Source organism: Pipistrellus kuhlii, unplaced genomic scaffold, assembly GCF_014108245.1.
Source record: "Pipistrellus kuhlii isolate mPipKuh1 unplaced genomic scaffold, mPipKuh1.p scaffold_m20_p_39, whole genome shotgun sequence".
NCBI classification, from domain to species: domain Eukaryota; kingdom Metazoa; phylum Chordata; class Mammalia; order Chiroptera; family Vespertilionidae; genus Pipistrellus; species Pipistrellus kuhlii.
In genome coordinates, this window is record NW_023425539.1 from 2,741,206 (window position 1) to 2,763,576 (window position 22,371).

General features: G+C 48.4%; 1 protein-coding gene across 4 annotated transcripts in view; it reads left to right on the forward strand.

Moving 5' to 3' along the window:
• Window positions 1-16,115, forward strand: part of SLC6A4 (solute carrier family 6 member 4) — a 36,629-nt gene extending 20,514 nt beyond the window's left edge. For 3 of the 4 annotated variants that reach the window (XM_036408447.2, XM_036408445.2, XM_036408450.2), the window contains 10 exons: window positions 758-896; window positions 1,668-1,802; window positions 2,148-2,251; window positions 3,803-3,930; window positions 4,186-4,298; window positions 4,990-5,121; window positions 6,375-6,474; window positions 8,814-8,914; window positions 13,136-13,303; window positions 15,188-15,795. In XM_036408447.2, coding sequence (XP_036264340.1) covers window positions 758-896; window positions 1,668-1,802; window positions 2,148-2,251; window positions 3,803-3,930; window positions 4,186-4,298; window positions 4,990-5,121; window positions 6,375-6,474; window positions 8,814-8,914; window positions 13,136-13,303; window positions 15,188-15,262 — 1,195 coding nt within the window. In that variant the 3' untranslated portion in view covers window positions 15,263-15,795. Of the gene's footprint in view, window positions 1-757; window positions 897-1,667; window positions 1,803-2,147; window positions 2,252-3,802; window positions 3,931-4,185; window positions 4,299-4,989; window positions 5,122-6,374; window positions 6,475-8,813; window positions 8,915-13,135; window positions 13,304-15,187; window positions 15,796-16,100 lie in introns of those variants that run through there. The other variant, XR_006739632.1, reaches the window with a different exon arrangement.
• The last annotated feature ends 6,256 nt before the right edge of the window (window positions 16,116-22,371 follow it).

Genomic DNA, 22,371 nt, shown 5'->3' on the forward strand with positions numbered 1-22,371 from the left:
GGATGTGCCCACAACCAAGGTACATGCCCCTGACTGGGACCTTTCAGTCCGCAGGCCGGCGCTCTATCCACTGAACCCAAACCAGTTTCGGCTAATCGCAGCTCTTTGTAGTTGTTGCTGTAAATCCTTGCCCAGGATATTTTTTCCCCCACTGCTTTTTAGAGAGAATGGAAGGGAGAGGGGAGAGAGAAATATCGTTGTCAGAGAGACACATCGGTTGGTTGCCTCCTGCATGCACCCTACCTGAAGCTGGGAATCAAACCTACAACCCAGGTACGTGTCCTTGACTGGGAATTGAACCCACAACCCTTCAGTGTGTGGGTCAGTGCTCCAACCACTGAACAATGGCCAGGGCCAATCCCAGCTCTTGTTGAGGCTTAGTGATCACGTGGTGCTTGCAGTGCAGTGTCCATGTCTTCTCTCGCTCTCTCTCTCTTTGTGAGACCTTTTAACTTTAAAAAATATATTTTTAAATTGATTTTCTAGATTTGAGAGAGAAAGGGAAGGAGAGGGAGAGGTAGAAACATTGATGAAAGAGAAATATCAGCATCAATCAGCTGCCTCCTGAATGCCCTCCGCTGGAGATATGCCCTAAGCTGGAATCAAACGGGCAACATCTTGGTGCATGGTCGATGCTCAACCACTGAGCCACCCTGGCCAGGCCCATATCTTCTTGGCACCTCCTCTGGGTATCAGACCGCTGTGCCCAGGCCAGTGTTCAGACCCTCTCCTAGCCTCCCTTTCTCTTTCACCCCAGGCGCCATGTCCTGCAGATCCATCGGTCGAAGGGGCTGCAGGACCTGGGGGGCGTCAGCTGGCAGCTTGCCCTCTGCATCATGCTCATCTTCACCATCATCTACTTCAGCATCTGGAAAGGCGTCAAAACCTCTGGGAAGGTAAGGAGAACGCTGCTGGCCCGGGCCTGCCACGGGGCCCAGGGGATCTCCAGCTCAGAACTCCGTGGGCCGGACAGCCACAGACAGGGGGACACTGTTTCCTCCTGCACCAGACACGTCCCATGATGCTCAGTCTCTCTCCACCAAATGTTAGAAGGTTCTAGAAATGGGCCAATTCCAAGAACCATGACATGCTTTTTTTTTTTTTTTTTTTTTTTAATATATTTTATTGATTTCCACAGAGATTAAGGGAGAGGGACAGAGAGTTAGAAACATCGATGAGAGAGAATCATCGATCAGTTGCCTCCTGCACCCTCCCCACTGGGGATGTGCCTGCAACCAATGCACATGCCCTTGACCGGAATCGAACCTGGAACCCTTGTTTGGGCAGGCCGACACTCTATCCATTGAGCCAAACCGGTTTCGGCGACGTGCTTTAAAAAAAAAAAAAGTCTTTCACTCACTGGTGGCGCCACAATGAATACTAGTGGCCATAATTTGTGGGAAAGCCCCGTGGACCTTGCTCAGTGGCTCCTTGACTGTCTCCTGCTAGATTCCCGCCCCGCGTGCAGATGGGGAGTGGGTTTGGAGAGAGGCAGCACCACCCGGCGATGGAGCAGGTCCCTGTCTGACTCTGGGGCTATGACCTGTCTGCTTCGGCCTCCTACAACCCCAGAGAAAAGAAAAGAGGGGGGTCTGCCTTCTTGAAGGTTTTCAAGAGTAAGAGACACCGACGTCCACGTGGGTTTGGCCTGTCTTCTCTCCTCATAGGTGGTGTGGGTGACGGCCACCTTCCCCTACATCATCCTCCTGGTCCTGCTGGTGAGGGGCGCCACCCTCCCTGGGGCCTGGAGAGGCGTCCTCTTCTACCTGAAGCCCAACTGGCAGAAGCTCCTGGAGACCGGGGTAAGGCCACGAGGAGACCGGTGTGCGCCCTCTGTCACTTCACTCAGGGCAGCTAACACTCCCAACAGGACAGCCGCAGCAACTACAATGGGGGCTCAGTGGCAGGTGTGCGAGGATGCTTTCAGTCAGAAATACAAGCATGGACCGTCCAGTGGAGGTCACTGGCTTGGCTTATGCCCACATGCAGAAGGGAAACCACATCTGTTGGCACTGGCTAGGCGGCCATCCCCAAAACAAGCTGGCGAGCTGATGCTTTGTGTCTGCACACAGCCACGGGGGCACCCCCCTCCCGTCCCCACCATCAGCCCAGGGCCCAGCCCTCACCCGCCCCCTGATGTGTTCCAGGTGTGGGTAGATGCTGCCGCTCAGATCTTCTTCTCTCTGGGTCCTGGCTTCGGGGTCTTACTGGCGTTTGCTAGCTACAACAAATTCAACAACAACTGCTACCAGTGAGTATCGGGGCCCCCAAGCAAAGCTTAAAAGTGGGGGGAGGTAAGTCAGCCCATCTGGAGGAAGGTGATTAAACCAATGGCCTCAGACACTCTGACCCTCAGGGTGCCGTAGGTCCCTGGTCCATTCACCCTTAGCCACAGCCTCACCCGGGCCACTCAGGGGCGGAGAGAGGCCCAAGCCACGTCCATTTTGGGAGTCTCTGTATATGTAAAAAAATCAATTAAGAAATCCTAAAGCAGGTTTGCAAAAATCGCAACAGGCACTAAATGTTTATATTTGACTTATTGTATTTAACAACACAATTATACTGTGGTCATTTGTTTATGTATGTAGACACAAAAAGTATAATGATTGAGCAATATTTCCCCCCTTTTTGTGTGTGTTTTGTTACTCCTCACCCAAGGATATTTTTTCCTTTTTTTTTTTGAAGTGGAAGGGAGTGGAGTGGGGGTGGAGGGGAGAGAAAGAGAGAGAGAGAGAGAGAGAGAGAGAGAGAGAGAGAGAGAGAGAGAGAGAAAGTGATTTGTCGCCTCCCACACTTGCCCCTGCAACCCATACACATGCCCTTGACCGGGAATTGAACTCTTGACCCTTTGGCACACAGACCAATGCTCTAATCACTGACACACACCAGGCAGGGCCGATTGAATTATTTTGGCCAACACAAAACACCGTAATTTTTAAAAATATATATATATTTTATTGATTTTTTACAGAGAGAAAGGGAGAGTGAGAGAGAATTAGAAACATCGATGAGAGAGAAACATTGACCAGCTGCCTCCTACACACCCCCTACTGGGGATGTGCCTGCAACCAATGTACATGCCCTTGACCGGAATCGAACCTGGGACCTTTCAGTCCGCAGACCGCTGAGCCAAACCAGCTACGGCAAAACACCGTAATTTTTATGGTAAAATCTTATTCCAGAAATGTTGGTAAAAGAAAGTATTGCCCCAATTATGATTTAATGTTCTATCACAGACGGCGAGGTGCAGCAATCGAATTATGCTGCTCATAATTACAGAATTAATTTTTTAAAAAAAGAAAAGGGATTCACACACACCTGAGCGATGTGGCCTTGCGCTGGGACACCCACTGCAGGTCCTACGATGAGATCTTCCATTAAAAGTGTCGGGTGTCCCTGCGGCCGTCTTGTAACCTCAGGGGCACATGATACAAAAGCCTACCTCTGAGCGCCTCACAAACGGGAGGCCAAGGTGTCCTTCCCGCCCCCCTCACCCCAGGCCCTGCTCCAGAGCAAGCCTTGTTGGAAACCTGAGCTGTGCTGGTTCCCATCGGGGCGGTGTTTATAACCACACGGCCAGCTGTCCTCCTGCCACGCGTGGGGATGACGGCAGCTTGTGCTTCCAGGCTGGTCCCGCCGTCTGAGAGGCCGGGCACTGGCGGGGAGGGATATCAGGATGGGCTTGGTGTCCCTGTGAGCTCACCCTTGCTGCACCCCGCACCCCGCACCCCGCACCCCGAGACAGATGCTCCTCAGACTCCTGACTTGGAGATGTCTCAGCCCCTTGGGTTTTCTGCTGCAGAGACGCCCTGGTGACCAGCCTGGTGAACTGCATGACGAGCTTCGTGTCGGGGTTCGTCATTTTCACGGTGCTCGGCTACATGGCCGAGATGAGGAAGGAAGATGTGTCCGAGGTGGCCAAAGACGCAGGTAGGTCCTCCTTCTGCTCAGGTCCCTGTTCCCGTGAACTTGCTTTGCTGCTCTTTGGAGCTTTTCAGTATCTAACATTTGAATTATTTTTATTAAAAAATTCCCCCCCCCCCCAAAAGACCTTAAAGAAATGTAGTGCCTTGGAGATCTCAGCCCTCTCCAGGTGTTCGGGCCAGGACGGGGACGGGGCAGCTCCCCAGACACCCAATATGGGGCCTTGAGTACACTATGAACTCCCCCCTGCCTCTGTCTCAGGCCCCAGCCTCCTCTTCATCACATACGCAGAAGCCATCGCCAACATGCCGGCGTCCACCTTCTTCGCCATCATCTTCTTCCTGATGTTGATCACGCTGGGCTTGGATAGCACGGTGAGCGGGTGGGGAGGGAAGGATGGAGAGGAGGGGGGAGAAGGGGAGAGGAGGGGGAGTGGAAAGAGGAAGTTGTACCCATTCCTTCCCATCCTGGTCCCCCTAACCCCTCCCCCCAACCAAGGTAGTGTTGGCTGTCCCCTCCTGGTGCTCCCCCAGCCCCTGATTCGCTCCTCATTGACTGTGCTTACCGCCCTCTAGTAGCTCAGAGAGTCAGTGGTGGGGTGACTGGGAGTAGATCCACAAGCACCGGCCAGGGGCTGAGCCTACGTGAGCTGCTGTGACCTGAGGGCAGCAGTGAAAGGCCAGGCAAGGTCACCTGCATCTCGGTGCCCTGCCGCCCACATCCAGCTCCGAGCCCTGCTCTTAGCGTGGACTGAGTCTGGGCTTGGAGTTGGTGTTTCTGGTGCAGCCACAGGCTCCCCAAGGGACCTCCCCTAAAACATCCTCTCCCCGAGCTGCGGTGCTGTGTTCTCCTTCCTCCGTGTCCTTAGGGGTGGGCTCTAAAGGACTGTAAACAGGAAAAGGTATTTGCAGTGCGGGCTGCTCATCACGAGCAGCTGGACTGGCCACTCCCTCGCCAGTCTTCACCCCGCCCTCCTGTCCACCGTCCTGGAAGGTAACCGCTCGGGGCCAAAGCCTCCCGGTGACCACGTGAGCCTCCCGGTGACCACATGCCCATCCCTCCCAGTTCGCAGGCCTGGAGGGGGTGATCACGGCGGTGCTGGATGAGTTTCCGCACATCTGGGCCAAGCGGCGGGAGCTGCTGGTGCTGGGCGTGGTCGTGACCTGCTTCTTCGGGTCCCTGTTCACCCTGACGTTTGTGAGTATCCCAGCCTGGCTTTGAGTCAGCCTCCCCGAGGGCAGGAGAGTGGACACTTCCAGAAGCCACACCTTTCCTTCCAGCCCACGGGTGCCCTGGCTTTGGGGCCAAAGGGGAGGGAGGCTGATACAAACTTGTCATCCAAAATAAGAAGGAAAGCTGTTTCTAGTGGCATCTGTCCGTAGGATCTGGAGACCCTTGGCATTTTGCAGTGGATCCAACTAGATTTCAGGGTTGGCTGCACATCTGGAGAAAAACTAAGGTTTGCTTTTCCAGTGCATTGCCAGTCCCTTGGGCTGCTTTCGTGGCAATAGTGCCCTGGTGTCCGATGTGCAGAACATCTGAAGGCTGGCATCCAGGTTTGCAGCGTCACCTGGTCTCCTCCTGAGAACTTGCAATGGTGAAGACGTCAGATCCCCTCCAGTGATTTGTGTGTGTGTGTGTGTGTGTGTGTGTGTATGTGTGTGTGTGTAGCTGAAGCCAATACTGTAAAACAGACATCAGATAAGTACCTACACATTTCCTAAGCATGTGTCCTATCTCAAGGCAGATTCTGCAGATATGAATCTTCAAGCCATGACCCAGTGTCTGTGGAGCTTCGATAGGGTGCTGTGACCCTGAGCAGGACCCGAAGGACGTATGAGTTAGGGCAGAAGTGTGACCCATGTACTCAGTGGGTCTGGTATTGTGGGATCTCCCAGACTCAGCCCCCCCTTCCCCCCAAATATATTTTTATTGATTTCAGAGAGGAAGGGAAAAGGAGAGATAGAAACATCAATGATGAGAGAGAATCATTGCTGGGCTGCCTCCTGCACACCCCTCACTGGGGATCAAGCCTGCAACCCGGGCATGTGCCCTGACCAGGAATCGAACTATGACCTCCTGGTTCATAGGTCAATACTTAACCACTGAGCCACACCGACAGGGCCCAGATTCAGTCTTTAGGGACCGGGATTCTCTAAGGTAAAATATATACAATAGGCGTTTGGTAAATCGAAGAAAGTTGAGAATAGATCAAGGCCCTTTTGAGTTTGTCTCTTAGAACGTAGCGGGAGAGGAGACACGAAGGGGGTGCTCCATTGGGTGGGGAGAGGCCTCGAGGGGTGGAATCTGGTCCACCCTGAGGCCAGTCCAAGAGGCCCTTGTATTAGGTCCACGGCGGGACTGCCCAGAATTCTCCTTCATTGAGGCCCCTCTGGTAAAGAGGAGGTGATGCCTCCGGTGCCCCCTGACCGGCCTGGTCGCCTTTGCAGGGCGGGGCCTACGTGGTGAAGCTGCTGGAGGAGTACGCCACGGGGCCCGCTGTGCTCACCGTGGCCCTGATCGAAGCGATGGCTGTGTTCTGGTTCTACGGTAAGATCTTCCCGCCACCACCGCAGCCCTTCCTCTGGCAGCCCGCAGCCAGCAGGCTGGAGAAGGGCTGACCGCACCGAAGGGCAGGGCGGGTGCGAGATGTCCCGTCCTGTTTGGTCTGTGAGATGAGCTCGGGTGAGTGCCTTCCTCAGATACAGGCCCTCCTCTTCGCCACCCTCTCCTCTTCGCAGGTCGCTTTACCCTGGGGAGGATGTTTTTCCCCTCTGAGTTTATTGTATGCATGTATGGATGGATGGATGTATTTACTTCCTCACCCGAGGATATTTTTAAAATATATTTTATTGATTTTTTTTTTTTTACAGAGAGAAATATAGAGAGGGAGAGAGAGTTGGAAACATCGATGAGAGAGAAACATCAATCAGCTGCCTCCTGCACACCCCCCACTGGGGATGTGCCCGCAACCAAGGTACATGCCCTTGACCGGAATCGAACCTGGGACCCTTGAGTCTGCAGGCCGACACTCTATCCACTGAGCCAAACCGGTTAGGGCTCCTGAGGATGTTTTTGAATCGATTTTTAGAGGGAGGGAAAGACAGAGAGAAATATTGTGAGAGAAACACATCAATTGGTTGCCTCTTACGTAAGCCCTGAGCAGGGCTGGAGAGGAGCCTGCAACCGAGGTATGTGCCCTTGACTGGAAGTGAACCCAGGACCTTTCGGTCTGCAGGCTGACACTCTATCCACTGGCTAGGGCTTCCCCCCGAGTGTAAGTGTTTACCCGGTGGAGACAGGCTGAAGCACTCCCTGCAGCTCACCCACAGTGGATGCTTACCCCCCTGACTGGCTGTGAGAACTGGGCAGAAGGAACACAGAGACCCAGGGCCTGGGGAAGGCATTTGCAGGGACCCTGTCCCACTGTCATATAGAGTACCCCTCTGCTTCCATTTCGCAAGCAGGAGCTCCCCGCAGAGTCCCCAGGCGGAGGTTAGGAGTTTACCTTCTAGGGAGGAGGCAAGCATGCTCCTGTTCGGGTGATCCGCCCTGGAAAACCGCCCCAGGTCCTGGGATTGAATCTGATGATAACGGGAAGGAGCACACACAGTGAGCTCACCCGGGTCCGGGTCCGCTGGCTGGAGTCCCAGGAGCCCCGTGTGGGGCTGGTGCGGGCACAGGCCATCGAAGTGAAGACAGCCAGGTTCAGGGATGCCTCTCTTCATCTTTAAAATCCAGGAGAGATGAATTCATTCTGAAAATGTATTTATTTTCCTAGTTCCTATGATAGTAAGACAGCTTTAGAGTGTTTGCCATTATGTATAACTAGAGGCCTGGTGCACGGATTCGTACACTGGTGGGGTCCCTCAGCCTGGCCTGCACCCTGTCACAATCTGGGACCCTTCAGGGGATGTCGGACTGCCAGGTTTGGCCTGATCCTCACAGGCTGGCCAGGAATTGAGCCGAAACCAGCAGGCCAGCATCCCCCAAGGGATGTAGCAGTGCATGAAGCAGCAGGCAGCCAGGAAGGAGCCCAAGCCCTGGCTGGGTGCCTCATGGCTCCCGCTCATCCTGGCCCCCCTGTGCTTGCTGCCGCCACCACTCGATAAGCTCGCTGAGCAGCACTGCCGCTGTCAGAGCACACTGACCACCAGGGGCAGCTCCTGTATCGAGCATCTGCCCCCTGGTGGTCAGTGTGCACCATAGTGACTGGTCACATAGTGACGGGTTGCTTAGAATTTTATATATAGAGATATGAAGGGGCGGGGGAGGTTCTGAGTTGCACGTGAGTCCACTTTTTAAAAAAGAAGTCCTTCCCACCTTCTTGGCAATTCAGACAACAAAGTTCAAGTGTGTGCACCACTCTCGACCTGCCCGAGGTATTGCCAGGCTCTCTCAGGGAAGCCAGCGCAATTTCTCACCAGCCAGGGTCTCACTTCTCACTTCCATGCCAGTTACTCTGACAGAAGAACCTTGATGGTGCTCTGCCAGGTGGCTGGGCCATGCTGTGGTTAAAATGTCCTCCTGGAAGTTTCCCGAAATGGTCATAAGGTCCAAGTTCATCATTCCTAACTAAATCATAACTTTCTTTCCCACAGTAGCAATAAAATAAAATGGGTGCCGAGATCGTAGAAAGGCAGTGTGGGCACCCAGAGGGGGCTTTAGGTCTCTCCCCAGAGGTCCCCTGCCCACCCTACTCTACGTAGAAAGAACTTGCTTGCTCTGAAATGCCATTCTGGGACAAGTCCCTCTGTCCCGCTTTCAGACCAGACTGGTGCCCTGAGCCCCTCAAGAGACATTTCAGAGCCGCTGCTCCTCCCTCTGAGGGACCGGGCAGGCCGCGTCCTCTCGCAGTGATCCGCCTCTCTCTCCCCGGCTGGTTGCAGGCATCGCCCAGTTCTGCAGCGACGTGAAGGAGATGCTGGGCTTCAGCCCCGGCTGGTTTTGGAGGATCTGCTGGGTGGCCATCAGCCCCCTGTTTCTCCTGGTGAGTTATTTCCCTCCTCCTTCCGGCCCTGGAGAAAGACCCACTCAAACACAAGAAATAAATCCTATTGAAGTGAAACATACACCAAAAGGGTCTATTCCCCATGGATGAAACAGTGGCAGGGGGTAAGGGCATGGGCTGGGGTGGGGAATCAGGTGGAGGGGAACTATGGGGGGGGGGGGGAGAGGAACACCTGTAATAATCTGAACAATAAAGATTTATTATATAGTTTAAAAAAGAAAGATTAAAAAAAAAAAAAAAAGGAAAGAAAGAAAAATGAAAAGGGTCCATTCCATGCAATGTTGTAGACTGATTTTGTAGCCAAAATCATACCAAGGAGCAAAACGATGCGCTGAAGTCCCTCTGTGGCCCCTCCCAGTCACCGTGTCCCCATGGCTAACCACCTTCTGACTTCCACCACCACAGCGTCATCCGGGCCTCGGAGGCCTTACAGCTTCCCTCCCCTGCTCAGGGAGCATGATAAACAACGTTTACTGAACAGTAAGCACCAGGCCAGACGTGGTCTTACTTTTAATCCTCACTACAATTCTGTGAAGTAGGATGGCTCTAATTCTCCAGTTTACATTTAAGGAAATTGAGGCTTAAAGGTGCTAAGTAAAGGGTCTGAGGTCACATTAAGAACTGTTCAGGGCTGGGAAGGATTTGCTGGGCTGCTCATGGGGCCCTGGGCAGGGTCCCAGTGATTTTGTCCATTTTCCTTTCCTTAAAATATAGTTTTATTGACCTCAGAGAGGGAGGGAGAGGGAGTGAAGATAGAAGCATCAACAATGAGAGAGAGTCACTGATTGCCTCCCACACGCCCCACACTGGGGATCGAGGCCACAACCTGGGCATGTGGCCTGATGGGAATCGAACAGAGACCTCCTGGTTCGTAGGCTGATGCTCAGCCAGAGCCGCTCTGGCCAAGCTGTGTCCATTTTCTTAAAGATGCCCCCACCCCCACACTGGTCCTCATGCATGACCTGAATCCAAAGTAGAATCTGCAATACTTACGGCCGAAGGACCTGGGGGAGGAAGTTTGGGATCGGCGCTTGCCCGTTTGCCAGGACGTGTTCAGAGGCCACAGCATCTTTGCTGCATGTGCCCTGTGGTGCCCTGGTGTCCGCTGGGGAGATGTCTGCCCAGCGATGGAAAGCTCCCTGCTAGCAGCCCGCGTGCGCTCTGAGCGCCCGGGGGAGAGCCACGCCGTGCACATCGGCGGGGCTGCTGTCCGGGTCTCTCATGACCCGTAGTTTTATTTGGGGAGGGGGGGCTTTTCTATCCTTTAGCGCCAGAAAGATTATTAGACTTCCTCCCTCATAAGCTTCAGCTATTAGAAGCGTCTGGGTCATCCATTTTTCTCAGGACGTCTCTGCCTTCCCCCTCTTTGAAAATAGCCTCTTCTTGCAATCTGTTTGGGCTTTCTCAGGGAAGCCCTTTATTGTCGATATTTTTTGGACAACACATGTGTTTATAAGATGACGGCATGCTCCCCTGGCCTTCTCTATGCTGCTCATGCTTCTTCCAGAATCCCCCCCTCGGGGGTTCCCAAACCCGAGCCAGCCGAGCAGCAGGAATGCCCAGTGGGTCTGGGCTCCAGGGTTCCCCTGGAGTCTAGGGCCCAAACCGTGGTCCGGCAGTTCCTTCTTGTCTTATCAGCTCCCTGTCGCTTTCAGGTACATTAGAAACATATCCATTTTAGAATCCAGAAATGGTCGTTGTTTTCAGCGAGAGGGTTGGTCTGAATCACCTGCCTGACATAACTAGAAGTCGAAGTCCTGACATAAATGGGTTATTAATTTACGTTATTACCAGTGCTTCTCTGTAATCTACTTAAGCCCTTTCCTTTGTTTTTCAAAGGAAGGAGAGACACTGGATTGGTTTCTTGAGGGGAGAAGTCGTGCTTGTTTGTTTACCTCAGCAGTCCCTACACAGGCAGGAAATGTCCGGGGTGAAGGCACTCAACACGGACCTAAAATTTAAGGGGCACCCACAACCTCAGCAATCAAGATGAATGCTATTTTTTGCTGTTGTTAATCCTCACCTGAGGATATTTTCTCCGTTGGTTTTTTTTTAGAGAGAATGGAAGGGAGAGAAGGAGGGAGGGAGAGAGAGAGAAACATCAATGTGAGAGAGACACATCAATTGGTTGCCTCCTGCTCATGCTCCGACTGGGGCCAGGAATTGAACCTGCAACCCAGGCACATGCCCTTGCCTGGGAACGGAACCTGAGACCCTTTGGTGCATGGGCCTGTGCTCCAACCCCTGAGCCTCACCAGCCAGGGCTGTAAATGCTATTTTAAGGCAATATTTTTTAAAAATATGAAATCAATGCCAAAAATAAAATCCCTGATGAACAAAATATCAACATTTAAAACAGAGACAGGATCCAACCTTGCACTGGGATGACTTACCTCACTCCCCTCACCCTAATGTGGCCGTGCCAGACCCTGTGTTTTTAACATATTGCGCTCAGATAGTACTTGTCCTGATTCCTGAACTGTTGACCCCCTAAGGGTTGTCCCCAAGGTTGAGTGCCTCACCTCTCGACCTGACCCTGGCCCCAGGCTTTTCCTGTTCTCACTTCTGTGAACGGCTGGGTGTCTGGCAGGCCGGGCCAACTCCCGCTGTCCTGTGTTGCCGTGTCCAGCAAACCTACGTGCAGACGCGGTTCAGACACATTACCCACAATCCCTGTGATGCCCGCTTTCCTCACGTCCTGTGCAGGCAAGTGGCCCGGGCCCGGCGGGAGGAGGCACATCTGTCTTTCCTCCTGGGTTTGCTCAAACAGATCCCCAGCGCTGGCTTTTTAAGGCTGCCCTAGGTAAACAGCGAGTAGCTTACTAAAAATAATCTTTGTCCCCGAAGCCAAGTTACAGAGAAAGAAAATATTGTCCACGAGCAAGGAGAGCGTGGGACGTGTAAGGGGGTAAGGCTGGGACGGGCGAAGGGGTGTGTGAAACAACACGTCCTGGCCACAAACAGAGGCTGGAGGCCTCCCTGAGCCACACCGGGCTTCACGCATGACGTCAGAGGAGAGGAGTCACAGCAGGATGGCTCCTCACCAGACCCCCCTTCCCTGTTCCCAAAGTACCCTGAGAGCCACGTCTGGAGCGAGGAGAGTAAGTCCAGAGAAAGGCTTGCGGCTGGCGGGGCTCCTGTTTTGAAAGCTTCCTCCTGGGCTTAGGAGAACACTGCTTGGAAGATGGATGCGTGTTTAAACCATTTCCCATTTTATTACCTGCAGACAAAGAAAAGGAAAGGCTATAAATAGATGCTTAACCACACAAATAATTTACATTACTGTCTTCTTTATGACTGTGAAATAAAATAAAATTAAATCAAGAGCAATAAGTGTTTGGCCACCGCGGTTACTAGGCAAAAACCGATACGTACGCTCTCTCTCTGGAAACCAGACTCAAATAAGAAAACTCATCCACTGAGTGGCCGGAGCGCACGGTGGAATTTTTCTTGGTCAAATTTTTCACTGAATTTTCAAGGAAAAGGTATATTACTTTGCTTTTTCCTTCCATGATCCCTTCATGATGGGGGCCGGTGGCAGGCAGTCATTCATCGTTGGGACGTCTGGGGGCACAGCCAGCCTTGTTGAGATCCCAGCTGAGGCGTTCAATGCAGAAAGAGAGCTCTGGGGCAGGGAGGGAAGGAGCACAGACCCAGGAACCTCCTTCTCTCTCCCAGACAGAGGTGCCTTCCATCCGACCCAAACCACCGCAGTGAGCAGTGCGGGAGGACATGGGAGCACAGCAGAGAGCAGCAGGAGGCCCTCGAGGGGCCGGGCTGGGCTGGCAGGGACCGAGGAGGTCACACGGCGGCGTATTCCTCCCCAGTCTGATAAGAGGGGCCAAACCTCTTCTGGTGTCTGCCAATCTCTTCCCCTTTGCCCTGAAGGGGGCGCTGTAACTCCCTTAAATAACAGTCTGAGGTCTCGGCACCCCCCACTCACGTCCCATAAGCCTCAAATCTGCACTGCAGAGGTTGAGGTGGGGGGTCGGGAGGAAAGTCAGGATAAGCACCTGGCTGTTTTATTTGGCAGTAAGTTAGGCACCGAAGTCGGTGCATTTCGTGTGTCCGAGTTCAAGCTAAGGTACGGCACCCAGTTTGGGAACTTCCTGAGAATATCTTAGCTTTCCATGTGGCGATCATGGTATCAGAACGGTGTCTGGTTAAGACTGTTCAAGTTTCTCGGGATTTCTGTTTCAGTTCATCATCTGCAGTTTTCTGATGAGCCCGCCCCAGCTGCAGCTGTTCCAGTACACCTACCCGCACTGGAGCGTGGTGCTGGGCTACTGCATAGGCACCTCGTCTTTCATCTGCATCCCCACCTACATCGCCTACCGGCTGATCGTCACTCCGGGGACGCTGAAGGAGGTGTGTGCTCACTCGCGCGTGTGTGTGTGTGTGTGTGTGTGTGTGTGAGTGTGTGTGTGTGTATGAGTGTGTGTGTGTCTGTGTGTGTGTGTGTGTGAGAGTGTGTGTGTGTGAGTGTGTGTGTGTGAGTGTGTGTGTGTGTGAGAGTGTGTGTGTGTGTCTGTGTCTGTGTGTGTGTGTGTGAGTGTGTGTGTGTGTGTATGAGTGTGTGTGTGTGTGTGTGTGTGTGTGTGAGTGTGTGTGTGTGTGAGTATGTGTGTGTGTGTGTGAGTATGAGTGTGTGTGTGTCTGTGTGTGTGTGAGTGTGTGTGTGTGTGAGAGTGTGTGTGTGTGTCTGTGTCTGTGTGTGTGTGTTCAAACTGGTAGTTGGGGAGAAAAGGATTCTCTTATTATGTTCTATTCAAAGGAGATAGGTCCACCACATAAAATTCACCTTAGAGCTGAAACCGGTTTGGCTGAGTGGATAGAGCGTCGGCCTGGGGACTGAAGGGTCCCAGGTTCGATTCCGGTCAAGGGCATGTACCTTGGTTGCGGGCACATCCCCAGTAGGGGGTGTGCAGGAGGCAGCTGATCGATGTCTCTCTCTCATCGATGTTTCTAACTCTCTATCCCTCTCTCTTCCTCTCTGTAAAAAATTAATAAAATATATATTTTTTAAAATTCATCTTATATATTTATACCAGAGGACGGATGCATGAAAATTCGTGCAAGTGTAGGCCTTCCTTCCCCCGGCAGCCAGCACTGGCTTCCCTCTGGCCCAAGCTCGTCCAGAACGATGCCCAGAAGGACGTCTCGTCTAATTAGCATATTACCCTTTTATTATTATTGATAACTTACTCCGTGTAGACCTCTCAGGGCTGCCGCTGTCTTCTTAAGGCATTTCCTTTTAAAATGCAATAATGGCCCTGACTGGTTTGGCTCAGTGGATAGAGCGTCGGCCTGGGGACTGAAAGGTCCCAGGTTTGATTCCGGTCAAGGACATGTACCTTGGTTGTGGGCACATCCCCAGTAGGGGGTGTGCAGAAGGCAGCTGATCGATGTTTCTAACTCTCTCCCTCTCCCTTCCTCTCTGTAAAAAAAAAAAAAAAAAAAAAAAATCAATAAAATATATTTTAAAAAAATAAAAATAAAATGCAATAATGTGACGAGCTGCGCCTGGTATGAACTGACCAGTGTGCCGTTACCAGTGGGTCCATTAGATCAGTCACCTCCTGGCTGTCACGTGGCTGACGGCACCGTGCGCTCTGCCTGTTGTGTGCGTGCAGGGCTGAGGGCGGGAGGGCGGGAGGGCACCAGGACCCAGCTCTCACTCCGCTTCCCGAGCCCGGTGCCACACGAAACCTCCTCCCTCCAGAGGAAAAGATGTGTTTTCCTAGGTCTTCAAAAGCATGCTGCAGGCCAGCACAGGTGCCACTGCAGGCCATTTCCCCCCTTTAGGGATATACTGACTTTCCTAATGAGTTTACAGATGCCTATAGCTCCCGAATATTCCATTTCAATTCACCCTTAAGAATGAATAAATTAGGCCGAAACTGGTTTGGCTCAGTGGATAGAGCGTCACTGAAAGGTCCCAGGTTCGATTCCGGTGAAGGGCATGTACCTTGGTTGCGGGCACATCCCCAGTGGGGTGTGTGCAGGAGGCAGCTGGTCGATGTTTCTCTCTCATTGATGTTTCTAGCTCTCTATCCCTCTCCCTTCCTCTCTGTAAAAAAATCAATAAAATATATATTTTTTAAAAAAGAATGAATAAATTAGGAATTCCTTTGAGACTATTCCAACTTACTATTAGATGCCATTAAAATGCTATTTAAAGTTTGGTGGAATACCTTCTCAATACTGTTAAATCACAAGAATGTTTATAACATCGTATTTTCTTCCCCACAGCGCATTATTAAAAGCATCACTCCGGAAACACCAACAGAGATTCCCTGTGGGGACATCCGCTTGAACGTCGTTTAAAACGCTTCAGCGAGAGGAGAGCGAGGGGCTTCCCGCCACCTCTCCCTCCAGCTCTGGCGAGTCGCACCGTCTTCTCCCTCCAAGTGGATGAGTTTCCAGCGAAGCCGGACCACGGAAGGGCCTTCTTCAGAGAGACACAGACTCTCGTGGCCCCCAGCCACTTCGTCCTGTGACATCTCCTGGACGTGCTACCAAGTTAGGCGCTGAGACGCAGCCGAACGTCCCGGTTGTGGGTGCGAGAGGGTGTGTGTGGAGGTGATGAATTCTGCCATGTAACCAGTTAGGACTAGGTTTAGAATCGAGTCTGTGAATGTCCGCTGTATCATTTCTCGTTATGATCCTTGGCATCCGACATCTGTTCGCTTCTAAAGTCCTCATTGTCCATGGATGCATAAGCCATGTCGGAGAAAATGGGGATGCTGTCTTGCTAGCCATTGTTTTCTGAGTAGCATAGACTCTCCTAGCTGGACCTACTAGACCCCTGTAACCATGTGCTGCTGTGGAGTCGGAGAGGAAAATATACGAAACTAAACCGAAAACTAATGTGAGCGCGTGTCTCTGTGTGCTGCTGTTTCCACGTATTCTTCTTTATTCTATTAATAGTACTTTCGGCCCATTCCGGACGATTTGCATTTCCACTAACTTTTCTTACATCAGCCAGTTCCACCTACTCAGATGTGTATGAATGTTATTATTTGAAGTCTATCATTACTACGGCATGCTCTGCCACCTTCTCCTTTTCCAGGGACACTTACTTGAGCCCATACACCTTTCTTTATGGTGTCATAATCCTGAACTCTGTCATAGCCCTGTCTCTCTCTGCTAAACATTCTGTTAGCAAAGACTATGCTACAACCTGCCATCCCACAAGTAAAGTAATAAAAGCAAAACAGCCTTATGCGAAGTGAGACGTTATATACTTTAAAGTCATCATGGAAATCATACGTTATTTAAAATTCAGGGAGAGCTGGAATTGGTTTGGCTCAGTGGATAGAGCATCGGTCTGCAGACTGAAGGGTCCCAGGTTCGATTCTGGTCAAGGGCATGTACCTTGGTTGTGTGCAGGAGACGGCTGATCAATGTTTCTAGCTCTCTATCCCTCTCCCTTCCTCTCTGTAAAAAATCGTTAAAAAATATTAATAAATAAATAAATAAAATGCAGGGAGAGTTATAAAAAAAAAAAAAAAAGACTAAATTAGAAAGGTGAGCCTAGACAGTACTTGCTTGAGAAGCATATCAGAGAATGAAATGTATAACTCCAAATACGAAAAGGAAATGTTAAAAACAGGAATATCTCTGCCCCATCTGGTTTGGCTCAGTGGCTAGAGCACATGTGTCAAACACAAGGCCCGAGGGCCAAATCCGTCCCGCCAGGCCTTGCAATGTGGCCCGCACCGCGCTGTCATCACTGCACTCCGCTGCGTTTCCATCACAATGACAGTTTATGACTGTTCAGTAAACCATTCGGCCCGAGATTTAGGCTGGATTTTAGATTTTGGCCCCTTCTCTGATTGAGTTCGACACCCCTAGGCTAGAGCATCGGCCTGCGGACTGAAGGGTCCCGGGTTTGATTCCAGTCAAGGGCATGTACCTTGGTTACAGGCACATTCCCAGTGGGGGGTGTGCAGGAGGCAGCTGATCAATGTTTCTAACTCTCTATCCCTCTCTCTTCCTCTCTGCAAAAAAAAAAAAAAAATTTTTTTTTAAATTAATACAAAATAAAACAGGAATATCCCTATACTATAGAAAGCTTTTCTGGTTTACTTGAAACAGCCTGATATTTTTTCTTCAATATCAGAGTTAAGTAATTGATTTTTATTTTATTTTATTAAAATCTGTTGTATTTAGTTCCATGAGAGGACTATTTCAAAGCCCTAAAATGTTTTCTTACTTTCTGTAATATTGCTCTTTTCTCTCATTACTTAACTGTCTCTAAATTTTAATGAGAGGACAATACTTGAAAGTTCAGATACCTACATTAGAAGGCAGAAACAAAGCTGGTGACAAAGCTAATTTATTTCTTCTTCTTAGCACCTGGAAATTTCTAAAAAAAGGAAAACTTGTTTTATTTCCTCTATTAGAATGAAATAACACCCCTCTCAATTGCTTTAGTTGGCATTTCCCACAACAAACAAGATAAATATTTTAGGATGGATATTAAATATGTTTGTCCTTTCATTTCATATAGTTGTAATCTAGTCAGCAACTATATCATGTGTTTCAAACAATCTTTTCGAGAGAAGTCTTTTTCGTGAAATGACACAACACATTTCCATTGGGATGTTAGGTGGTATTCCTCCTATCAACAAATCACAAAACCCATGTCAAACTGTTGCTGTAGCACAAATGCAAGTCTTTGTCTGTTTCTTAAGTTAGGTTTTCACTGGACAACTAATTTGGAAACAGTGTGAATTGGTGGAGTACTTCATCAGAAAAAAAGTTTTAATGTCAGCTGAAGAACCACCTTCTTATTTAGGGAAGGGAATAGATATCAGTCCTTCAATTCTGTAATTGAAGATTCCAAATACAGTAGCTTATTTCTAGCAATTTTTAAGCACAGTCCAAACAACAAATATTTGATGAAGAGGAGGTTCCACATCTTTATGCTGAAACACCTAACTTTCCATAAAGCATTTGCTAATTTAAAAGAAAAAAGATATTTTGAAAGGTTATTCTTATTCAAATTCTAGTATTAAAGGTGCACCTAAAGAAAACTTGGTATAAAAAAAATGTATATTTTAAAAGATAAAATTAGGGACTTTAAAGAATTTGCAGTTATTTCTCGAATGGCATTTAATATGATTTGATTTACAAACAATTTTTCAGGATACTGTGTGTTGGGTGTACCAATGAGGTGCTTCAAATTCTAGATTATGGTTAATTGAATTATATAAATGGCATTTCTTTCCCCTCATTTTTACCTTCTCCTTCGACAATACTTACAAATAAGAATAAGTAAACCTCTTCACCTCTGTCAAAAGTGGTAAAGTGGTGCCAGCCAGGTTGGCGCAGTGGATAGAGCGTTGCCTGAGAAAAGGGAGGCAACCAATCCACATGTCTCTCTCACATCAATGTTTCTCTCTCTCTCCCCTCCTCCTCCCTTCCATTCTCTCTAAAAATCAATGGAAAAAAAAATCCTCGGTGAGGATTAACAACAACAAAAATAGTGGTAATATGTTACCACAAAATAACCAATGTTATTTTTTACATGAAACATTTTACTTTTAAACTTTAGCAGAATTAAAGATGAGTTTTCTGTGTAATGAAAGTAGAATCCCCTCTTTAAGATACACAGAATGCCCCTATATTCGTTTATGCAGCAATTTAGTCATTAATGCTCCAAGTTAGATTGTGAGACATCACAAAATGCCTTAAATTGTGGACTGTTATTGCACTAACTATTAACATAATAATAGATTTGTTTGGTCTCATTAAAACAAAACTTCCATACTCTTAAGTTAAAAATAGAAATCTTAATTTTAACTGTATATTGTCAAAACATTTACATATCCCCTAAAATATCACTGCATGCCATTTGCAAATAGTTAAGCATCAAAACTACCTAGAATTAGAGATATCAAATTTCAGTAAAAGCTAGATAATTATAACTCTTTGCAATTTGTGCAGAGCTTTAACTTATAGTGTGCTTTCACATATCTCATTTGATCATCAGAGCTCTGGGTGACAAATGTTATTTCCCCCGATTTTGCAGATGAGGAATCTGAGGCTCAAAGGATTAACTTCCTTCCCTTCTGGAGTAAGATATATCAGAGGGGGTGATTTGGCTAAATTCACAGAATGGAAAACTCTAGAACAGGTCTTATGCCTAGAATTTCTGATTGCTGGCCAAAGATTGCATGTCTATCTTTAAAGTCATCATCTATAAAAGCTTAAACACACAGATACTAAACTCAAAAGAGAAAATCATGTACTCAGCAGACAAGGCATGCATTCTCCTATGTATTCCTATATCATAAAAGGGTAATATGCAAATTGATTGAATGGCAGAATGACCCGTTGCTATAATGTGCACTGACCACCAGGGGGCAGATGCTCAATGCAGGAGCTTCCCCTGCTGGTCAGTATGCTCCCACAGGGGGAGCACTGCTCTCACACTTGGTGAGCAGCAGTGGGGGCGGGAGCCTCTCCTGCCTCTGTGGCAGCGCTAAGGATGTCCAACTGCGGCTTAGGCCCACTCCCCACAGGCCTAAGCTGTCAGTCAGGATGTACATCCCCCATGGGATCCTGGACTACTAAAGGGTGCAGGCCAGGCTGAAGGTCTCCCCCTGCCGGGTCCCCCCCACCTCCCGAGTGCATGAACGTCATACACAAATGTCATATACTCGAGTCACAGTATAACCATCAAAATCAGGAAAATAACTTTGATGCATTACTGCCATCTAATCTCAGATCCCATTCCACAATGTCCTTTTAGAAAAAGGATCCACTCCAGAATCATACTTGTCATGTAGTTTGTCTCTTTTGTTTCCTTCAGTCTGGAAGTTTCCTAGTCTTTCCTTGACTCTCATGAAGTTGACACTTCAGAAAACTACAGGCCAGTTATTTTGTTGAATGCACCTCAATTTGATTTGATGATTGATAACTCATGATTAGTTTCAGGCTGTGATTTGGCATGGGGGTAGGGAGGAACGGGGGTGATATTGTGTTCTCACCCATCCTGTTAGGTGGAACACGATTTGATTTGTTCCTATACTGGTAATGTTAACTTCGATTACTTGATTAAGATAGTGTCTGCCAGGCTTCCCATTGAATTCTTTTATTTTTATAATTAACTAGAGGCCCAGTGCACGAAATTCATGCATGGGGTGGGGGTCCCTCAGCCAGACCTGCACCATCTGCAATCTTGGACCCCTGAGGGGATATCCAACTGCCAGTTTTGGCCTGATCCTGAAGGGATCCCTGTGGAATCAGGCCTAAACCAGCAGTGGGACACCCCTCTTGTAATCTGGGACTGCTGGCTCCTAACCACTCACCTGCCTGCCTGATTTCCCCTAACTCCTCTGCCTGCCTGCCTGCCTGCCTACTTAATTGCCCCTAACCACTTTGCCTGCCTGCCTGATCACCCCTAACTGCCTCTGCCTCGCCCCTGTCACTGTGGTTTCGTCCAGCAGGATGTCTGGAATGACATCCAGAAGGTCATTAAGCTGTCCAGTCTAATTAGCATATTATATTTTTATTATTATAGATTTGTATTTTGAAGGGATTGCTCTGAGACTGCAAATATCTTGTTTCTCCTCTAACTTTCAAAACATTTATTTTTCTTTTTTACAGGTTCTTATTCAGTGGATTATAATCCACTATTATAATTTATTTCAATGCTCAAATTGTCCCATATTTAGCCAGTGAGGTCCTTTCGAGCTGGCTTGTGTCCTTTTGACATGTCACCCTAATTCTTGGAAAACTTTCTTCCCTTCTAGAGTAAGATATTTCAGTATCATCTTATACTTTCTCTGCCACAGTCACTTCTCCAAGAGGCTCTGATTCCTTTTAGTGAAGAATGCATTTAGAAACCAAGATCTAGGCACTAGGCTATGCTCATTGCTATTGGGGTGTCTGATACCAAGTCCCTTCACTGGACAGAACTCAAGTTTTTGTGTATGTATACACACACATTTGCATCTATAATTATTTCTCTATCATGAAAATAATGAATTCACACCATTATCTCCAATTCTAACACCAAACTGTAAAGCTCACTCTAGTTTGTTCTCTCTGGAATCCATGAAAAAACATATCCTTAGGTGAGGATTAAAAACAAGAAAAAACCCTAGCATCCCACCTATCAGAATGGCTAAAATTAAAGGACAAGATGACAAAAGATAAACAATTAACAGGTATAAGCAAGAATGTGGAGCAACTGCAACTCTCATATATTTTGAGTATATTTTGGTACTATTTCTCACAGTATCCATTAAAGCTGATATATATCCTATGGACCAACAATCCCATTCCTAGGTATTACCCAATCAAAATATACATATGTACATACTAAAAGACAAGTATAAGAATGTTCCTAAAAGTATTATTCATAATAACCCCAAGCAGAAAATAAACTCCATGTCCATCAACAGTAAATGGATAAATACTATATTATCTAGAAAAAAAAAATCTATGGTGTTAAAAGTCAAGGGCGGAGGCATAGGCTGGGAATGGGTTTGAGGTTCCTTCTGTGTAAATCAATTAGACTAGATATTCATGATACATGCACTTTCTTTATGCATGCTATACTACAATTTTTTAGAAAATCGTCACCAAATATTTTCCCCATTGCTTTCAAGAGTAGAAGGGACAAAGGGAAGTGGCAGGGGGAGAGAGAAACATGAATGTGAGAAAGAGACATCCATCCATTGCCTCCTGCACAAGCCCCAACTGAGGCCAGTGCATCAGCTGATGCTCTAACTGCTGAACCACATCTACTAGGGCTATACTACAATTTTTAAAAAATATATATTTTATTGATTTTACACAGAGGAATTGAGAGGGACAGAGTTAGAAACATCAATGAGAATCATCGATCAGCTGCCTCTTGCACATCCCCTACTGGGGATGCGCCCGCAACCAAGGTACATGCCCTTGACCGGAATCGAACCCGGGACCCTTCAGTCCGCAGGCCGACGCTCTATTCGCTGAGCCAAACCGGTCCCGGCTACAATTTTTAAAAGATTAAGAATTTCTGTAACTTGGCATAGACTTATCATGTGTGGAATCTTATTCTGAGATAAAGCTTTTGGCTATAGTAGCAAGAATCCAATTCAAACTGGCCCAAGGAAAAGTATTAGTTTAAATATCTAATATATATATATATACACACATACATGCCTCACTAAAACCAAAGATTCAAAAGCAATCAGTAGGTCTTATTTCTTGCTCTTATTTCTGCTTTCTTTGGTTGGTTCTGTCAGGCAGTCAGTCTCTCATTCTTTGCAACTCATCTTCACTATCAGTAATGCTAGTGGAAAACATCTTTTTAAGTTCTTACAAATCTCAGAATTGGCCTAGCTTAAGTCACTTACTTGGAGCCTATTCAGCCCCATTTGATCACTAGACTGAGTAGTGAAGGGTACTTTCCCAAGGGAAAATCAAGGCAC